Below are 21,247 nucleotides of genomic sequence, written 5' to 3'. Positions count from 1 at the left end.
TCATTGTGTGATATAGTTCCACGTTTGTGGACAGGAACAAAATGTAGAAAATTCGGTGGACCAATAACATGAAGCTAAGGCTGTGTTGGATGAGCTAATGGCCCTCCAACCAAGTGTCAAGACATAGTAGAGGTCATTATTGCTTTGTTTGTAAGTAGTGATTGAATGAGAGGTAGCTAAAGCTTTGTGTTTGTGTTCGGGGTTAGTTGCCAATCTTTCAAGTGAACATTACAATAACACATTCAGGGACCGACACACATATGGCCCAAAAGGGCCCTGCTCCTATATAAAAAAATTTTCAATTTTTAGTGTTAAAAAAAATTGAAAAGAAAGTTTAATTTGACCTTCCTTTATCAAAATTATTGTTTGAATCCCTAATTCTTTGGGCTCAAATTAGGAAAAAATATATCTTTTTCACCATTTTAGTAGAGAGATGATGTGAATCTAATTTTTAGATAATTTTGGGTTTGTTTACTCGAGGAAATTGGAAAATGTTATGAAATTAGTGGATGTGTTATATCACTACAAGTTTATATTCCCAATTAGTCAGAACTCTATCTTTTTTATTTTCGTAGGACTCTATTTGTTATATTAGGGTTCTAGGTTTTTTATCAATAAGAATTACACCCTTGTATTCTCCCTATTCTATCTTTACTTCTTTCTATTTTTCTATTATTTTATAATATGTTATCAGCACGATTTTGTTCTATCATTTTTTATTATATCACTCTCTTGATCAAATATATCACTCTCTTGATCAAATCGCAAATGCAATCGCAAATTGTTTAAAGAAAGATCTTTTGATCAGATCGCTTAAAAAAAAGAGGATAACTTATAGTTTGTAACAATCAAAATTAAAACTGATGTCTTCAAATTTATTAATGTTTAAGAAGGTAACATTTTATACGCTTTCTTAAAGCTATAATTATTTAATCAAATAATTTATTAGTGGAATTAATTAATAATTTTATAGATCTGTGATTGAAGAAAAATAAAAATTTTGATTTTTTACATGTAGGTATTATTGTTCTAAATATTGTTTTAAATTAAGGGAGACCGTTATAATAATTTGATCTGTTATTTTGGATCTATTATTATTATTATATTTGGCAAAGTATTTATAAATTGTATTAGTATTTATCATGCGAGACTATTCATAACTTTATAAAAGATAACCTTTATTATGAACCAATCCTTAATTATATTTAGAGTTATTTTGTTTATTTGTCATAAATTCTGAATTCAATTTCACCAAATATTGATCATATATACTCCTTTTTGTTCTCTTTATTTAGAGAAAACAGAAAAAACTCTTCGATTAAAAAGTTAGGTAAATGAAGTTTTCTCCCTAAAATATCCTTCATTTCTTCATTAATTATGGGAAAAAAAGCTCACACAAAAGGTAGTTCCAAGAAGTGCATTTATTGCCTACTTGTACCATTTGGGTCACTTTCAACCTTTTTTATTAAATCTATCACACTTTATTAGAATTGCAAAGGCAATTATTATGAGAACAAAGCTCCCTATTATTATAGAGGGACATGCTATTATATATAGTAGCATTTACTCGCATCGTGTCAATAAGTTACTATATGTTCTCCCCTTTGTAATTGGTTTTGGATTAAAAACCAAATATTACACATTGATGAATTTTTAAATGTATAGTATATATTCTAATTGTTCCACCACAACGTACTAAGATTGGTCCTCAAAGGAGGTTGAAAAATAAGTAGGGTATAAATTTCTCTCTATGGTTGAATGTCTAGAATATTTTTTATGAGGCATTTATTGAATGCCAAAGTTGCTAATTGTTATGAATCCTAACATTAGGGAAGAAAATAAACAGTTAAAAGTATAATTAATTGGAAAAGAATTATCGTTATTATATCTTGATCCTCATACAAGGCATTATAAATTTAAAAGTTTAAAAAATAATTCATCTACAAAACATTGTAAATTACTTGCCAGATATATCCTAATCCAACATGAAATAACTAATCTCACATACTAGCTGCAAATACTCTTATTTGAATTAAAGTCCCTGAATGACAAACTGTCTATACTAATGAATCTACGGCACACCTAAAGCGTGGTAGATCAGTTTCAAAGATAAAAATCAAATAAAATGAGCAAATATTCAAGATCGTTGAACTCTAGAAGAACAAACTGTGGAAGAAGTTATTGACATGAATAATAAGTTTCTAGAAAAAACTCAAGTACCTGAAATTATTGAAAATAATGATATCTCAATAAATTAAATCATGTCTTAATAAAGTTTGAACCGACATAAAAATAAATGTTGACAATAATTTTGTATACAATATAGCGCTTGAAACTGTGAAAAATGATGAGTATCTTGAGCATAGGCTATTTCAGAACATAGACATAGAATTGATTGGCCAAAAAATAGAATGAATGCATATGGTATATAATTTACTTGAAAATTAAAGTTTTTGAAGTTTTATTCTGGACATCAAGAGATGTTAAGCCAGTGGAATATAAATATGTATTTGTGCGGAATTGAAATGGGGTCATGAGAAATAAAGCAAACTTGTTGCACAAGTTTTTTGCAAAGAACTGACATTGATTATGAGAATAAAATATCCTTATATGCTGGATGCAATTATAATTTGACATTTGATTAGTTTGACAATTTATAAAAACTCGAAATGTGTCCACTTGATTAGTGATTGTCTATTTACATGACTCACTTCCTCACTTGATGTAGATATATATGAAAATCCCTGAAGGATTTTAGTTACTTGATGCATAAAATTAAATTTTCAAAAAATTATTCAAACTCTATATGGATTAGTGGATAATGATATCCATAAAGTATTGAAAAATGCTTCAATGAAGCAAAATCGAGACCCTGAGAAATATATTCAAGATTTTTATATGGATTGTCTCCATACATATGGTATAATCACCTTAATAATATTTATGGCTGAGAAAATATTATGTTATTTTATAATTATTATATTGTATTTATAATATTCTTTTGTTGAAAGTCATATATTTTCATACTTTTGATATTTACTTTATAGGCTATTATGAGTAAAGTGAGCTCTTGAATAGTAAATATTTGTTGAAAAAATATTATGATTATATATTATTATTATATGTTCATGAATTTTTATAGAGATATTTGAATATGATTTTGTTATTATTTGATCATGTACATTATTGAACTCCTTTAAGAGCTTTTAAAGATTATAGATTTCTCAAAGGAAGAGTTTGAAATGAAAAATATTGAGAATATAAAGTTTTTTCTCGGCCTGAAAATTGAGCAATTTATACATAGAAGTTTGTCTATAAATTCACACATATAACTAAGTTATTAAAATGATTTAATGTGAATATCGATGATCATGAAGTCACTTGCTGAGAACATGACCATATTTGAACTTTGAAAAATTATAAAGAACTAATTAGTTCTGAAGTAGCATTTTTTAATGCGATAAAAACGTTAGTGTATCTTGTTTGTCATATGACTTGATACATAGCATTTTATAAATTTTATTTGCAAGATATAGTTCTTCTTGAATATAAAAAAATTAAATGGAGTAAAATATATATTTTGAGATCTCCATGTTATATGACGGATATGAATTTATATTATAACTAGCATGTCAAAATCCGATTTGATGCTATGAAAATGCACATTATTTATCTAATCCATATTATGTTAGATTACAAACAACTTACATTTACATGTGGAGTACGTGCAATCTATTTGTCCAAAAAGAAATTTTTACAATATTATAAGAAGAAAATATTTTATGTGGACATGTTTAAGGAGGTAAGAAAAATATACTTCACCAAAATTTTTCTTCATTCATGATCTTCAAAAAGAATATCTATATTAAAGTTCAACCAGTCAAGCGACGATATTGTTGATTTGCTCATCAAAATACTTTCTACTATAAGTTTTCTACCTCGAGTTTTGAAGAATTTATCCACAAAATTGGAATGCATAAACTCAAATATCTCAAAATTTATCTTAACGAGGGGAAATAAATATGCACGGTACTCTTTTTTCCTTTAACTAAGATTTTTTTCCAACTGGATTTTCCTTATAAAAGTTTTTAATGAGACGGTATTTCAACCTGTATTTAAGAAAAGAATGATGTGCTCTTTTTTCCTTCACTAAAATTTTTTTTCACCAGGGTTTTTTTCTTAGTAAGGTTTTAACGAGACATATTCTTTGAAGAACGGACATCCAAGGAGAGTGTTATGAAATTAGTGGATGTCCTACATGAGCTAGAAGTCTATATTCTCAATTAGTGAGAACTCTATCTTTCTTATTTGTGTAGGATTTGATTTGTTCTATCGGAGTTCCACTTATGTACCTATATATTTTAAATAAAAAATTTTTAAATTTATTTTTTGATTATGAAAGTTCTGAAATATTTATAAAGTTTTTAAATTAAAATATAATTTTATTATTAATAAATGAATGTATTTTTTATTTTCTATTTTCTAGTTTTTTATTTTTAAGAAAACTGTTCTTTGAATAACAGGTGCTTTGGTTTTGTAAAGGTAAGAAGCTTCAAACTATTGATCCATTTGCATAATGAATTGATTTTTCTGTTGGCAAAATAATGTCTATGTCAACGCTAATAGAGACAAAAAGAAGTATATGACCTTCTCAGCTTAAAACCATCATTAAATATTTAAACTATTTTATTGAGTAATAACCATATTATTTATTAATACTTGTATTTTGAATTTTGTTATTTTTAGTTTTAATTTTATTTTTATTAATTGATAATGGACATATATTTTCAACTAGTTATGTCCTTGTCACTTGTGCATTGTGTGAATATGCAGTTTTATTATAATTTTTTATTATTTGAAAATATTAATAAAAAATTTTTATTAATAAAGAAATTAAAATTAATGAAAATAATATTATTTTATTTATTGCTTTGAAATAATACATTAATCATATTATTAATTTTATTATTATTAAAAAAAGAAACTAAAAGATCTAAAGAAAAACTAAAACAGTTTATTATTTGAAAGAATATTAACGACATCGCACTACTACTTTTATTAATTATTAGAAAAAAAAAATAAAGAACATCATTATGAGATTAGTTCTAGCTTCATTAGTGTCTAATTAAAAGAAAATTAACTTATGAGCAATAAAAATTAGAAAAAAAAAAGAAAAAAGAAAAATAGGTATAGATATAAGTATACAAATACGTGGATTTATATAAATATAGATAAAAAAAATTTCTTTTAAAATGAAAAATTAAAAAAAATATAAATATAAATTAAATTGAAAAAAAAAAATTGAAAATCTGGGTTAGCGTTTGGTTGAGTGAAACTCCCGTTTCACTTAACCATGGGCTGATTAATGTAACCCGAGTAATGAATGTGGGTCCCAAATATAATATTATTTTATTACGTAACCTTGACGAATTTAAAAATGAGGTACGATTTTTATTAACGTTTACTATTAAAGTGGCCGACGGATTAAGTTGGATTTAAAACGTAATTGTTAAAAGTATCAAATTTTGATATATATTAAATGGTTAAGCTCATTTTTGGTTAAAACATCTCAAATTTTATTTTTTTACTGCTTGATAGAAAAATTTTAAAATTTTCATGTATATAAATGAGAAAATATATATTTTAAGAGATAATTAAGAGAAAAAAATTAACAATTATGTCGACAAATAGCTTATTTTAATATTTTGATTAGAAATTACAGCAAATGTATTTAAATAGAAAAAAATACTCATTCAAACATTGAGGGATCAAAATAAAAAGAGACAAATTCAAACACCAACTTTAAAATTATTTCTTTTAATAATATTTTTATATATGTGAAGAGGTTTTCTATAAATATATTTCATTAAAAATAATATAAGAATTATAAATAATCGTATAGACAGGCATAGAATTTTACTATTAATCGCTAATAAAATTTGTTGATCTTTTAACGAAATAAAAGAATTCATATTCTTTTGAATAAAGAAACTAAAAATTAAAAAGATAATAACTTCTTTAGATCTTTTTAGTTGGATTACTTTTTTATTAATTTGTAGCACATGAAGAATATAAATGAGTTTCAACCACTATGCGTCAATAACATTAATGGATGAACATATCACGTTACCAGGCTCTATCGATCAAAAATCCACACCTACAAATCAAGATTAAAGTCTCCTATAAAAAAGTCTAATAAAAGGTTAAAAAGATAAAAAAATAAATAGTTATTAAATAACAGAACGTTTTGTGAATAAAAGTCAATCAACACAGCTATATGGTAAATAAAAGATAAAAAAAAAAAAAAAAAACATGGCCATAGTTTGGAGATAAATTGTGGTATCACCATATGATAAAATCCACGATGAAGAGACACCAAAAAAAAAAACAAAAGGGGAAGAAAAGACTGTTTTAATATTTTAATATTTTATATATAGTAATAAAATTTCTATCAAAAAGGCCTATTAGCTCAGTTGGTTAGAGCGTCGTGCTAATAACGCGAAGGTCGCAGGTTCGAAACCTGCATGGGCCAAATTGATTTTAGTTAATTTTTAGTTAATTAATATTGTTCTTAAGAGAAATAAATTCGGTATAATTCTGCGGCTCTTTGCTTTTGATTTTAGTTCCGAATCTAGTTCTGTATTAAAAATTATTTTTTAAAAAGATGAAAACATTATTATTTTTTAAAAAAATAGAAAATTATTATATTTTTAAAATACATTACAATATTCTTTTATATAAAAATATTCTAATATTAAAATAAAATTAAAATATATTCTAATTAAAAAAAGAATCAAATCTTACATTCTTACTAAAATAGAAATTAAAAAAATAATGGTCAATAATGAAATTTTATAAAAAAAAAAAACTTTGATTCATGATCTTTAAAGTTTTAAGTAATCTCTAAAATAATAACACAAACGTTGCAAATAACAATAAATCATAACTAATAATTGAATAATGAAATTTTATTTCTGTTGTCTACAAAAAGAATCTCTCATTGTCTTACAAGCTCTATGAAATCTCCAAAGTGACAATACATTCATTGTCACTTTAAAAGATAGAATAACCTATATAAATTTTTCCTAAAGAATAAATGATTAAAACATGTTTTATTTAAATTATAAAAATAGCAAAAATATTATATAAAGATTTATGAATATTATATACAATAAGAGATGATAGGAACCATCAAATATAATCTTTTATGTAGAATAAATGGAGTATAAATTGAAATTATTTATTACAAGTAAAAAAGGCATAGCTAATTATTGATAAGTTCATATATGATCTGACAATATATTCAAGTTCGAATCTCTCTCCTCAATTATTAACTAATAGAGATTTTATTTGCAAATAATAAAATTTGTTGCCGGATACAAATAACATAATATACTTAAAAGATTAGATTAATGAAAAAAATATGCGTATATATCAGTTTTCGATTTGATTCGGTTCATGCGGTTCTAGTATAATTTTGGTGTGGTTTCAATTATAAGAACCGAAATTGAAATTAAAATAATAAATTGCATTCAGTTCGGTATGGTTCATCTCTTATTATCTCAATTTTTTTTTAATTTCGGTTTGGTCAATACAGTTTTTCAATTTGGTTCGAATCTCAGGAACTATGCAGAGCCCTAATAAAACCGACCTGCATAGGCAAAAATTAATTTTTTAATTAATTGATAATTATATTCTTATTTTCTTATTATATTTATAAAACTATAAAAAATATTTAAAATTATATATTAAAAATGAATTAAATAGTACTGGGCCGCAGTGATGTTTTGTAGATGATAAATTATATTTAAAATTATATATAAAAAAAATGAATTAAACAGTAGTTGCCCGGCAATGATGTTTGTAGATGATAAATTAAATTGCTTTAACTTCTGTACAAAATTTAATACTATTCGGTAAGGGTATTTTAAATGGTGGCCGCCGACGGTGATGATGATAAATAAATTAATTGCTTTAAATGTTCTCTTTTGAATTTTTTTTCTGACTTTCATTTTAAGATTAATATATATATATATATATATATATATATATATATATTAATTTTTTTAAAAAAATACATATATTTAGCTTAGAAAAAATATCCATATGATTTCACATAAAGATGGATGATTAAAAATTATCCTATTATAGATAGTATTTTTGAAAATTTTTTATTTTTAACGAGCATAAACGAATACAGTTCGTTATTAGTGTTTGCATATTATATAATTAAATAGTACAAAATTAAATTTTGAGTTATCTTTTATAATACTATGATGTTTGAACTTAACTAATTAGTGCTAAGTTTTGGATTGTTTTTTGAAGATCGCATTCTATAAATGAGTTTCAATTTAAATGAATAAAATCACAATAATTTTAAAATATTATTTACATAATTAAGCTTCTTAGAAGAAAATATATGCTTTTATTTCACTTTAGAGGAGAAATATTAGCTTAACAAAATTTTTTATTAAAGTGATTATTGATATTTCTACTGTTGTTGAACAATTTGTATCGGTGTCCTTTGAATCCATAAAACAAATTTTCCATTATACTTAGTATAACTATATGGATAACAGTTAATATTATTTTAATAATAAATGACATTAAAAAAAAAAAAAAAGATAATAACAAATGACTTGTTTTACGTTTCAATAACCTAAGTCTAACCGATAACTAACATTTTTCACAAAGTTACGTAAATTTTCATTTCTCTAACTAGTTTTACCCTAACTATCCATTTGGCACAAATGAATCACGATTGTAGAATTTGTTTATAAATAAATTCTACTTTAGAATTTATTTATAAATAAATTCTACTTTTATTTCTTATAACGTCATTGACATAATAATTTAATAAACAAAAAATAAATACAATTATATTTATTACGTATGATATAATAACTTGTCATATTTTTATTAAAATATAAATAATAAATTTCATATAAATAAGTACACAAATAATCCATGTTAATTAATTAATTATATAAACAGTAATATTTATTATAATAATTTTTTAATCGATATAAAAGATTTGTTGATTTAAGTAATTAATTTAAAAATTAAAAAATATTAAAAATGTTACTATTGTATTTAATTGCATTGCATTTGAAAGCAATGCATTAGTTTTTATAGTTTCATAATAATAATAATAACTAACATTATCACTAAATTTAGAAAAAAAAACACAGTTTAGACTTTAAAAATAATAATGAAACATAAACTAATGTTATTATTGGATTAAAAAAATAACATGGTTATAGTTTAAAATTTTCCAAAGAAAATAAATAAATAAGAAAAAAATAAAAATAGTTGAATTTATAATAAAATGTAATTTTATCAATAAACATTTCAATATTCAATTTTATAAACTTTATTTATAAATTCTATCAATTTTAGTAAAATTTAAATTAAGCATACACAATTCCATAAAATTCAATTCATAAAATTCAAAATCTATATTTTTTTTCATTCTAAATACAACAACATTGTACCAAATGTGTTTAGAAAACATTTTAAATTGCCAAATGTGTTTATAAAACATTTTAAATAGCCAAATGTGTTCATAAGGGTAAAATATTTTTACCTTCTTTCCTGTCAAAACATGGACCCACTATCGACGATGTCAATAACTTTTAGCAGACAATCACAACGGAAAAAAAAAATGAAGTTCGCTATCACAATTGCCAAAATTAAAAGAGTTCTAAAGTTGCAAAATTGGCCAAAGTTCAGGCTTTCTCTATTTCATATATATGTATAACAAGATTCAGACAATGAAATCCAAAAACCTGGATACGTTACGAATGAAGAAGCCAACAAGCACCTGAAGGAAAATTTTCTGCTAAATTAATCAGGCAAAAGAGAAGATTGGAATATATTGTTAATCAAAGCATAGTATCATCCATTACAAGCAAACAGGAAAATAACAAAAATTTACTCTCTGTACTTCCTTTGTATCTCTCTAAAACAATAGATGCTACACAATTCCAACAAAACGAATCAGTTCAAAGCCAATAAAATCGAAGAGCAAATAACAGGGAGGGAACAAGCCTGCTTTGCGCACAATCAAAATCAACCAAAGTGCTATACAATGATATATATCTATATATATTCTTGATGAGAAGTGAAATTAGGGTACAAAACCGATGTCCCTGAAGTATTCATGCTCAAGAGCGCTCCTGGCTGTAATTCTTTTGCTGGGATCCAAACATAGCATTTTCTGGCAAGTTCAAAGCACACGAGGCATTGAAAAGATTCGAAATTTAGTTGCATAGAAACTGGGCATTGTTGATAATATAGAATGGTATTAAGTTAAAGCACAGAAAAAATAAACAATCACATCATAATAATTAGGTGAACCAACTCTAAACTCAAGTTCGCAGCAACAAAAATCGGTAGTTGTCAAGTCCAAGCACTACTTATTAAAGAGTTCCAATAACTTTCAGTGCAAATTACAGACTTCTAGTTTAGAGAGAGAATTTTGTGAGTGCGTGTAAATATAAAGCCTGAACTTACGGAAAGAAGGTCAATGCCAGCAGAATCAAGAGTTGGAACTACAGTTGCCAAGTCCTGTAAAGTAAAGAACGCATAAGATTTGTCAAGAAAATATAAGTAATATCAGAGACAAGTAAAAGAAATAAAATGAAAAAAACTGGATTCATGCAAAGAAAATATAAAGAACGAGACCTTAGGTGGCCACTTAGGGAACGCAGACTTGAAGTCAGGCAAAGAAGTCACCCCAGGCCATGAGTCCTCATTTGGAGTTCCCAAGACTCTACAAATGAACCAATATCAAGCAGTAGAATGCCAAGTGAAACACATTTTTGTAGATTTGCATTTCTTTTTTTAACTGTATTCCACAATAATTTGACTTCAACGGCATGTAGGGATGCCATGGAGATCAAATAGTTTCTTGGTTTTTGAAATACAATATTTGTTTGTGCAAGCGTGTTCAGAAAGTGAAAATGAAAGCAACCTTGATCGCATGTACTATAGGACAGTTATGCAACCACTAGGATGGTTGGTTGAATTCCAAGAAACTCTCAATTGAATTCTCAAGCTTGGTTCCAAAGTCATTATCAAATCATGGAACAAGCAAAAAAAAATTTCAATTTCAACCACCCCACACATATAGCTAGAAGAGGAAGCTTCATGTGGTGCCTCCGAACAATTTTCATTAAGATTGATAATGCTAAACTTTTTATCCCATATTATCTGTGCGATATTCTTTCAAAGAAAATTATTTACAGAGAAATGCAAAACTGGCAGGAAGATTGAATGCATAAAATAGATCGAGTATAGCTAGGCAAAGTTTGAACGGCATGTATAACCATGAATATCAAGGAAACCAAACGATAAAGAAGACATAAGACCTGAAAATCTTGAATAGTTCATCAATCTCAGAGTCCCCAGGAAATAATGGCCGCTGATTCACCATCTCGGCAAATATACATCCCACTGACCACACGTCAACAGGAGTTGAGTAATGTCGAGATCCAAGCAGTATTTCTGGTGCTCTATACCACAGGGTTACCACCTAGAGGCACCAAAACATTGTAACCACTAGTCACCAATATCAATGATATTGTTTATATGCATTAAAAAGATCACTAGCAATTGCAGTTATCTTACTATCAAAAGTTAAATAAAAAGAAAAGTGGTAGGGCGAAGAGTTGATGTTCATCAAGGTATCTGACATCATTATTTAGCCAAATCCAGAAGGATCTACACATTCCCATGCGGAATCAACATACCTTGCAGAGGGAATATTTATGCATCTGGACTGAGAAAGGGCTAAGATTTGACAACTCAAGAGACTTGGGCCAAACAGTACCAACTCATACCTTGAAGTGGCTATTTTCAGGTTAGTAAACCATAGATAATTCCTTTGTGTGTGTGTGTGTGTGTGTGTGTTTTCTCTCTTAATGAGGTAGAAATCAAGCTAACATTCTATGCTTATTAAAGATTTTTTCTAATAGGATGTAATAAGAGAAACTACCTTATACTAATTGAAGTACAGGAGAAGCACAAATATTTAGCACTCTGCCAACCGAACAATAATTAGCACTCTGCCTTTCTTCTCATAATATTTAAAGCTTGTCATTCTCAGTTTGAAAAGGATAACTCAAAATTTGCAGTGCTATACCAATGAACTATGATGCACGGACAGAGAAATGAGGAAACAGGGAAACGGACACAGGGAAATGGCATTTTAAAAAATATAAGAAACAAAAACATGGGGGAAATGTGTAAATATAAAAAATACAGGGATTTATTTATAAAATTTAAAAATATAGGAATAAATATAAAAATAATTTAGAAAGAGTGCGTTTATAATTTTTAAAGGACAATCAACCATAGATAAATTTTTCTAACTATAACTAAAAATAAATCATATCCAAAAGAGAGAAAAAAAAAGTTTATAAGTTCCATACTCAATAAAGAAAAAAGAAAACAACATATTCAATGTCAAAATTGAAAAATATATTGAAATTCTGTTAAATTTGAAGTTTGAATATTAAAATTAAAAGTACGATTATTTGTCCTTTCCCAAATAGGATTTGCAAATCATCCAAATTTGATTTGGATTTGAAATCTGATTTTTTTTCTTTAATGCGAGAAATATTTCTGGGGAGGGAAACGGGTGTCCGATTTTCCGTATTTACAGAAATGGACCCAACACGTTTCCAAGCCGTTTATGGGTGTTTCTGTTTCTGAAATGTTTCCGGAACATGGAAATGTCAAGCTTCTCGCATGCCCGTGCATCACAGCCAAAGAATCAAGAAAACGTATGATAGGATTAGATCAAAACAGTTCAGACATCCTAATCAAGCATATATAGCAAGGACAGAGAGACCAAGAAAACTAAACTGGTGCAATTGATACCTCATGTGTAAATGTCCTAACTGGTATACCAAATGCTCTGGCCAGTCCAAAATCTGCAAGCTTCAATGCATTTGTACGGCGATCTATAAGCAGATTTTGTGGTTTCAAATCTCTATGAAGAACCCTATGAGAATGGCAGTAAGCTATGCCACGGAGTATTTGATGAAGGAATGTCTGCATGTAAAGAAAACAAGAAAATAATTACTTAATCATAACTTCCTAAATAACATCACCATCAACATCATTCTGAAGCCTGATAAATGAAAAATTTAAAATGTAAAATTCAATCAGTCATGCTAACCTATAAGGCAATAATGGTAATGTTAACAGGAAATCCACAAAGAAGACTGGAAAACATAATGTAAAACCACATGAATAAAAATATTGCTAATTTGACCATAGAATAATGCTATAAAATAAAGAAAGCATAAATCTCTGAAAGGAAAGGTAAAATCTCCCTCACTTTTATCAAACGAGGATTCTTAGCAAATTCAGGACAAGAATCCATGTGCTTCTTCAAATCCAAGTCTAGATACTCAAATACCAAATACAGGCGCTTCTCACTGTGAACTACATCCTGTAACCTGTCACCACAATATCAATCAGATATCTTGTTAAAGTTACAGAGGAAAATAAAGAGATATTACATGAGAAAACTTGATATTTAGGAAATATACAAATAATTCAGTAAACCAAATACAATGTTTGGCTGGGGGAAGAAAAATTTATTGAGTGGTGCCAATTTCAGTAACCTAATAAGGGAAAGCTTTTAGGAAGTTATGCCACCAATAGTATATTCATGTGCATGTCATGTTGATCCTTTGCTAATGCTAACAAAGCCCCAAAGGTAAAAGGTCTAGAATAATGAAATACATGAAAGTAAAATTATGGGCAATAAAATTCTCACAAGCACACAGAAATGCAGATGTCTATAACCAAATTTCTATAAATTGCAAAAGTAATTTTATCTGTTCATTGCTGGAGCATGAATAGGTGAAGGTGCAACGCCTTATCCAGTTGACAGCATCCACATATTTTGAAAATGAGAAGATGCATATGAAGTATTCCAATAGCATCAAAGTTATTGAAGGCAGAAGGTGCATTAATGCGCAAATGGGTCCTGCAGTAAGGTGCATAGTGCTGGCACGTGACATGAGGAGCAAAAAAAATATAATACGAGAATAAATACTATAAAAAATAACTACACATATAGTCATATTAATAAAATTCAACATTAAGAATTTTTCTGGCTTTTTAAAATCAAAACAAAATCAAAACTATCTGTGTTAAATTGTCTTTTAATGGTAATAATGTTGCTCCTCTGAAAAAAGGTAATAAAAATGCTCAAGTTGCATGGATGTGGACATAGGACACAAGGAACAACACACACGGACACAAGATACATCAATTTTTCAAAAAGTTGGACAAGACACGTTGCACTAAATAGATATAGTTTATTAAAAATAAAATAAGTAAAGAATAATTTATAACAAGTCATAAACGTAAAATAAAGAACACTTAATTCCTACTTTTAACATCATTAGTTAATCCTCAACATTAATATTATTATTAAAATCATCTAGAGATAAATTGGTAATTTCAAGAATTCCAACATCTTCAAAAGAGTCAGATTTATCTCTTGCAATGTCTCGCATTTTAATTTGTTCAAAATAATATTGTCAAATTTTCTTGATAAAAGCCAAAGAATGCTATAATAAAAACCTTGTGAATTCCTGAATTTCAAATCAACCTCAGGAATTAGCTTTTGAATTTGACAGTAATAGATATGTAATAAAGTTACAACTTATAAATAATAAGATAGGGTTTTCCCTTCTTTCATTTATCTTTTAATTTCTATTTAAATATAAATAATTATCTAGTTTATATTTAAGACCACAATTAGAATTTTTAATTAATGAATTTATCAACAAGTCTGATAAAATTTTCAAATATGTTCTTAAAATATCTAAGAAGTGTCCTCAAAAAGTGTCCTAGAGACATCCTTGCAGTGTCCAGAATTAATAAAATTAAAAAAACAACAGGATATTTGCTCCAGAGTACCTAAGACATGTTTGAGAGTGTAATAGAGGGGTCGATGTATTATAACACTATGACATGGGTACATCAAACCTTTCAGAGTGTTCATGCAACTTAGAAAGTTGCACTAAATCTGAAAAGGAAGGCCACGACTACAGGATCATACAAAATCTAGGATAGTCAAATCATGTCAGCCAATTCATAGGAATAGTAAAGTTAGAGAGAAAGAAGAAAAGAATAATTGTTAACTGGAGTTTAATTAAATCTTAAAAAGCGAACTCAATTCATCAAAAATAGGAAGGTCAGTTTGTGACAACCCAAGCCTATTTCTTTGAAAAAGAGTTGTAATCTTTCATAAATTCCTTTTACATGTATAACTTGTATGCATACAAGGTATGTCAGTCCCTAAAATATTTCAAAGGAGTGTCTAGATGAAACAACTTAGGAAGGAATTAAAAAAAAAAAAAAATCATACAAAGCAAATAAAAGCGCCTTGCGCCAAGGTGTGCCAATAACTATGAATAGCATTGTTAACTATGAATAGTATTGTTTTATTGAAATACAACGAAAAAGTGGAATAAAGTCATATCAGCAATCGAGATAGCTTATATCTACCAGAACCCAGAGGCTTTCCATGCCTCTATGGTAGTCTTTAAAGAAGCAGTTTAAGCTTTAAATGAATGACTTACAAAATAGAACATTGATATCAGACCTTATATGATAGCTTAACCATCATGAGCCTTACCAATTTTGACATACATGAGATACACACAAAACAAATGCACACTCCTGATAATAATACTGCAGCAGAATTTAAAAGAAGCTTTCACCCACATTAGAGTATTTGTGCAGTTTATTTGTAAAGAAACCTAGTCAGGGAAATGAAAATACAAGGCAGACAAAGAGGTGGCCGAGGTACTGTTTTCAAACCTGCAGTGACCTTGAAGACAAATTATACAATACAGTAATATGTCTGGCTATCAGGCTTGCCTTTTGTATTTTTTTTTTTTTCTTTCACAGAGTTTCCCACTGAATTAAAGTTTCAAAGTATTGTAACCATGTCTAGATATTCTTATCCACAACAAGTTTCAAGTATTTTATTGAAGCAACTATGCCCCAAAGCTTAATTTAATCAATTATACCTTACAATGTTGCCATGCTGCATCTCTTTTAAGAGGGAAATTTCTCGAATTGCAGTGCTAGGAACACCTTCATCTTCTTGTTCCAAACGTATTTTCTTCAGAGCTATAGTCTCATTGGTTGTACGATCGCGAGCCTTGTATACCACTCCATACGTTCCTTCACCAATCTTTTCAACTTTCTCATACTGCCATATTTGAACACTACAATAAGTAAACAAATTACAATGCACATAGGAAATCACAATTTACTATCCTATAAATATAGAAATGCAAATCTTTTACTAACCTGCTCCATCAGGTCCAAGTTAAATGCTTCTGCAAAGAAGCACCCACGAAAAATGACAAAAGATTTTATGAAAATTAGCAAAGTCAAAAAAATGCATGATAAGATAAATGCAGATCAATGTGGAAAAAAACAAAAAAAAAAATATATACAAGTCAAGAACCTAATCTTCAGTAGCCATCCGAAGACCTAACTTAAATAATCTTTACCCATGGTTAGTAAGAACAAATCATTAGGTCTGATAGCAGAACTTCAGTCAGTATGTGAACAAGGTAATGGGTTGAAGGGTTGAAGACGGACGGCGAAGATTAAAGGGTTGTTGATGTGAACAGAGCTAGGCTTGATAAGAGAACAGATGAGAGCGGCGCTATGGTTCACTAGGGTTTGGTATCGGTGAGAATGAAGAGACATCGAAGCTGCTAGGTTAAAACCAAAGACAAATGCAATTGGGCCCAAGGTTACATAAGATCCATTAACTAATTGGACTAATATCAGATGAAGCCCAAAGTTAAGTTAAAAGAAATAGACCCACCTGAAAATGGCTAAACCATCTGTTAAACTCCGAACTTCACGAAAGTTAATAATTGTATCCTAAAATAATCTTATTTGTATCCTAAAATAATCTTAATACTAAACTTTATGAAAGTTAATAATTGTATCCTAAAATGATTTTACCCCTTCAGGTACCTCAGAATGATCTTTTATAAAAATTGCACACCAATTCCAATCCGATCAAAATTACATAACCTCCCACGCACCCCATAATTATCTTTTTATAACAATTGCACCCCCAATTCCAATTCGGTCAAAATTATATAATAAAAAAATATTTTCGTGGATTTAACACCAATCCCTTGAGTTAGCTAATCCAAAGGAATAGGTAACCCAAAATGCATTGTGTGAATTAGGCTTGTATTTCTCTCTTTTCCTCCAATTCTCACTTAGGGATAATCATGGATCGAATTTGGATCGGATTATGCAAAATCCATATCCGATCCGCGAAGATTTTCATATATCAATGTCCATAATCAGTCCATCCGAATTGCGATCGGATTGCATGTCAGATCAGATTGAATATTATCTATTTTTTATTATGTTTAAAAGAAAAAAATAGAATAAAAATTCATATTATTATTGTACTTGAAAACACAAAAAATTCTAACAATAATTGGAAATATTATATACTAACAATTAGAAGAGACTTCAACGTTACACGATAAAAAGAATATTTTTCGTGGACCTCACACCTATCCCTTGAGTTAGCTAAGCCAAAGGAATAGTTAATTCAAATGCACCATATGAAGCAGGCTTGTATTTCTCCATATTCCTTTAATTCTCACTTAGGATAATCATGGATCGAATCCGGATTGGATTATGCAAAATCTATATCTGATCCAGCGAAGATTTTCATATATCAATCTCCATATCCAATCCACTCGAATTGGGATTGGATCGAATGTCAGATCGAATATTATTTATTTTTTTATTATGTTTAAAAGAAAAATAAAAATAGAACAATAATTTAATAAAAAATCATATTATTATTGTGCTTGAAAATACAAAAATTTCTAATAGTAATTGGAAATATTAGATACTATAACAATTAGAAGGGACTTTAAAAATTGTTAAGCACAAAAAAAAAAAAAAATCATGCTAGTGGTCGTAATGTTTAACTCATATTCTTTTGTTTGAAGTAGAGATTGAAAAAAAATATGAAAAGGGTGAAAGAGTTGGAGGTGATAATTTAAAATATAAATGGAAAAGAAAGAAGAAAGAGAAGAATAAACGCAACTACACATCTAGAATTACAATTAACAATTTTAGAAATATAAGAAAAAAGTAATATTATTTTTCACATATTGGATTATGCTATATCCATATCCATGGGGATTATATTTTAAAAATCCATATCCGATCCACCGGTAAATGAATCAGATTTTATCCGCTCCATTCGGATCGAGTCGAACTAGATATCCAATTGATCGAGTCGTTGTCTATGCACTCACCAAATAAAATGCAATAATTTATTCACCAAACCCTAAATCCCCTAAAGTTTAAACCCAATACAACCACATGCAAAAAAATGGTTATAAAGACAAATTAGTGTTATTTTTTTTGTCCATATCAATAGCTTAAATCCACAAACACATAAATAATTCCATTAAAGGAGCAAGATTCGAACTCATACCAATCTCTTTTGGCTTTCTCCCTTCCCATTTCAAATGTGCGAACCCTTCTAAACTGATTAAATGTCAATCAAATCGCTGTGGCTTCTTAAAAAAGGTTTAGATTTATGTTGAAGAGATGAGTGATAAGAATTAGAGATTTAATAACTGACTGGACCTGAAGCAAAGAGGTCGACGATGAACGAAAGAGAAAAAACATTTTCAGAGTTTCATTAACGCACTGATTTTTGGGTTAACTGTTCCTTTGGGTTAGCTAACTCAAGGGATAGGTGTGGGATCCACGAAAATATTTTTTATTATGTAATTTTTACCGGATTGAAATTGGAGTGTAATTGTTATAAAAAGATAATGTTGGGGTGCTTGCGAGATTAAGGTCATTTTAGGGTACAACAGTTACAATTTGTGAAGTTCAAGGTTTAACTGATGGTTTAGTTTGTGAACATACCAAAAATAATTAGTTAGAAGAGAATTAATACAATGTAATATATTCACATTAAAAACTAGAGCTTAGTATAAATGAATTATTCTATTACAGAGACTTGTAGGAGAGACATATGGGAGAGAGACTTGTATGAGAGAGAAGAGAGAAGCATATTAAAGAAAAAAAAAAAATAGCGTCTGTAGTTTCACAAAATATGTTTTTTGTTTTTTAAACCATTTTGAAAGAAGTTACAAAGTAAATTTAAACACTTTTACAATAAACACGTTTTATTTTTGTTTTTACTAAAATTAAACGAAAAACTATAAACCACAATAGTAATAAACACCTTAAAGTTTAATAATACTTTTAATTTTATGAATCAATACTATATACTTATTTTTTATTATTAATTCTGGCTTTTGTCTAGAGTACAACTGGGTGCGGTTAAATGATGCAGCTTCGAGACTGAAGAAACCAATTGATCTTGGGATTACAGACGGTACGAGTTGCTTGTTGAGGGTCCATCAAGAATCTATTAATTGTAAACCTGCACTAAATTTTTTTCAAATTTGCAGAGGGATGGGAAGAAGATTGTCTTAAAAATCAATCTTCTAAATTATAAAAGCAAGGATGAACACCAAAGAACTACCACGTGGATGTAAGCTGATGTGTTGTATGTGGATGTGACCTGACCTGCTGTGAGGCCAACTAATGGCCTAATAAGCAACAAACTAATGGATTCTGGCCAAAACCGTACTTGACAAGAAAAAATAAGCCTGAGATATAATTGATAAAATTAAAAGTATCAGCTAAAATTTAAGAAAAATATTGAAGTTCAGACTTTTTTTTTTGGTGATTTAGCTTTAGATTAATTATGTAATTCCTTTTTCTAGCCTTCAAGCTTACAATTAATGATTCATGTCCTTTATTAGGTAGTGCAACATATATACAAATTGACATTGTTGTTAATAAAATCTCAATCAATAGAAATGGTTTCACATTGCTTCCGGCCGATTCAGATGGTCTATGTGTTATGTGCCTCTATGGATGAAATTCTACTAAGAATAACACCATTGATTACAGGTATTGGTGGAAACTGATTTTATATTTTTCATCTCTGTTGAAAGAAACTTTTTTAATGATTTTTATGAAATGAAAAATGACATTATGAGACATATTTAGGCATAAGTTTCCTTCCGATATTTAAATTTTTTTGTTTAGGCATTTTGATATGATTTATGATTTTTTGAATTTATTTTGATGAATAATTTTATTATTCAGTCTGATTTGTCTTTCATTTTTGCTCCCTTTCAAATAATCTAGTGATTATAATAAACTAATGACACATTATATATACATGCATGCAATGTACAAAAACATATTTGAACAATTAATTTTTTTTTAATCTCAAATAATTTGATTCTTAAACACTCAAATAAATAAAAATTAAATATTATTATATGCTAAAACTTCCCCTTAAAATATTTTCAATTATTTCCTTTTTCACAAAAATTAAATATTTTTAAAAATAATAACACAATTTAATAGCGAAAATAATTACTAGTATATATATACACAGAGTAGAATAAATTCTTCAATAGATAATATTTGGCTCCTGATCTAAAATCAATTATAAAGGGAAGAACTTATAAAATAATTTATTGCCTTGATGCGAGTAAGTTCTATTAAATTTAATAGCATGTCCCTCTAAAAAATAGGGGGATTCTTTCTCATAATAATTGTCTTGCAATTAATTCCAATCATTTATAAATGATTCTACTAAGGCTCCATTTGTTTCCGTAAAATAACTTATAAGGAAATATTTTTTCACAATTTTTCGTTGTTTGAGGCATTTAGGAAAATAAGTCAATAGAAAATATTTTCCTAGTCAAAGGAAAATTAAGTATTTTTTAAGGAAAACAACTTCTCATTTTCGAGAGAGTAAAACATTTTTCTGAAATTGGTAAACCTTATAAATTCATATTTTTTTAGTTTATTAATCATCACAGTCACTACTACCAGTCACTATTTACCACCGATCACCACCGGCCTCCGACGACTTTCATAATTTACATTTCTTTTTGCATTATTGTCTTATTTAACAATAAAATTTCTAAATTATAAAATTTATATTATTATTAATTTTTTTATGGTCTTATGAGATAAAGACTTTAATGTTTTTAATTAATTTTCAACGTTACAACCAAACAGCAGAAAATAAGTCATTTGAAAAATATTTTTCAAGGAAAATATTTTCCATAAAAATATTTTCAGCAAGTTATTTTTCTGTAAA

The 21,247-nt window shown here is 28.0% G+C and overlaps 1 protein-coding gene and 1 non-coding gene across 4 annotated transcripts; one reads left to right on the top strand and one right to left on the bottom strand.

Moving 5' to 3' along the window:
• The first annotated feature begins 6,458 nt into the window (after nucleotides 1-6,458).
• On the top strand, nucleotides 6,459-6,532 carry TRNAI-AAU (transfer RNA isoleucine (anticodon AAU)). Its single transcript has one exon. It is a non-coding gene; the product is annotated as a tRNA-Ile (tRNA).
• Nucleotides 6,533-9,846: 3,314 nt separating this feature from the next.
• Nucleotides 9,847-16,761, bottom strand: CDC2 (cell division control 2). 3 transcript variants are annotated; one of them, XM_012210469.4, is made up of 9 exons: nucleotides 16,500-16,761; nucleotides 16,351-16,379; nucleotides 16,065-16,249; nucleotides 13,349-13,469; nucleotides 12,886-13,059; nucleotides 11,373-11,536; nucleotides 10,687-10,774; nucleotides 10,516-10,569; nucleotides 9,847-10,219 (listed from the first exon to the last, which is right to left on the bottom strand). In XM_012210469.4, exons 2-9 carry the CDS (start codon nucleotides 16,357-16,359, stop codon nucleotides 10,130-10,132), a joined length of 885 nt encoding a protein of 294 aa, XP_012065859.1. In that variant the 5' UTR covers nucleotides 16,360-16,379; nucleotides 16,500-16,761; the 3' UTR covers nucleotides 9,847-10,129. The 3 variants fall into 3 exon arrangements, with proteins under 3 accessions (XP_012065859.1, XP_012065858.1, XP_012065857.1); XM_012210468.4 differs by having other exon boundaries at nucleotides 16,511-16,761; XM_012210467.4 differs by having other exon boundaries at nucleotides 16,557-16,761.
• Between the last annotated feature and the right edge of the window lie 4,486 nt (nucleotides 16,762-21,247).

Source organism: Jatropha curcas, chromosome 5 (genome assembly GCF_041381405.1).
Source record: "Jatropha curcas cultivar XTBG-Jc1 chromosome 5, XTBG_Jcur_1.0, whole genome shotgun sequence".
In the NCBI taxonomy this organism is placed as follows: Eukaryota; Viridiplantae; Streptophyta; class Magnoliopsida; order Malpighiales; family Euphorbiaceae; genus Jatropha; species Jatropha curcas.
Note: the sequence above shows the minus strand (reverse complement) of the source record. Positions and strands in the feature narration are given on the sequence as shown.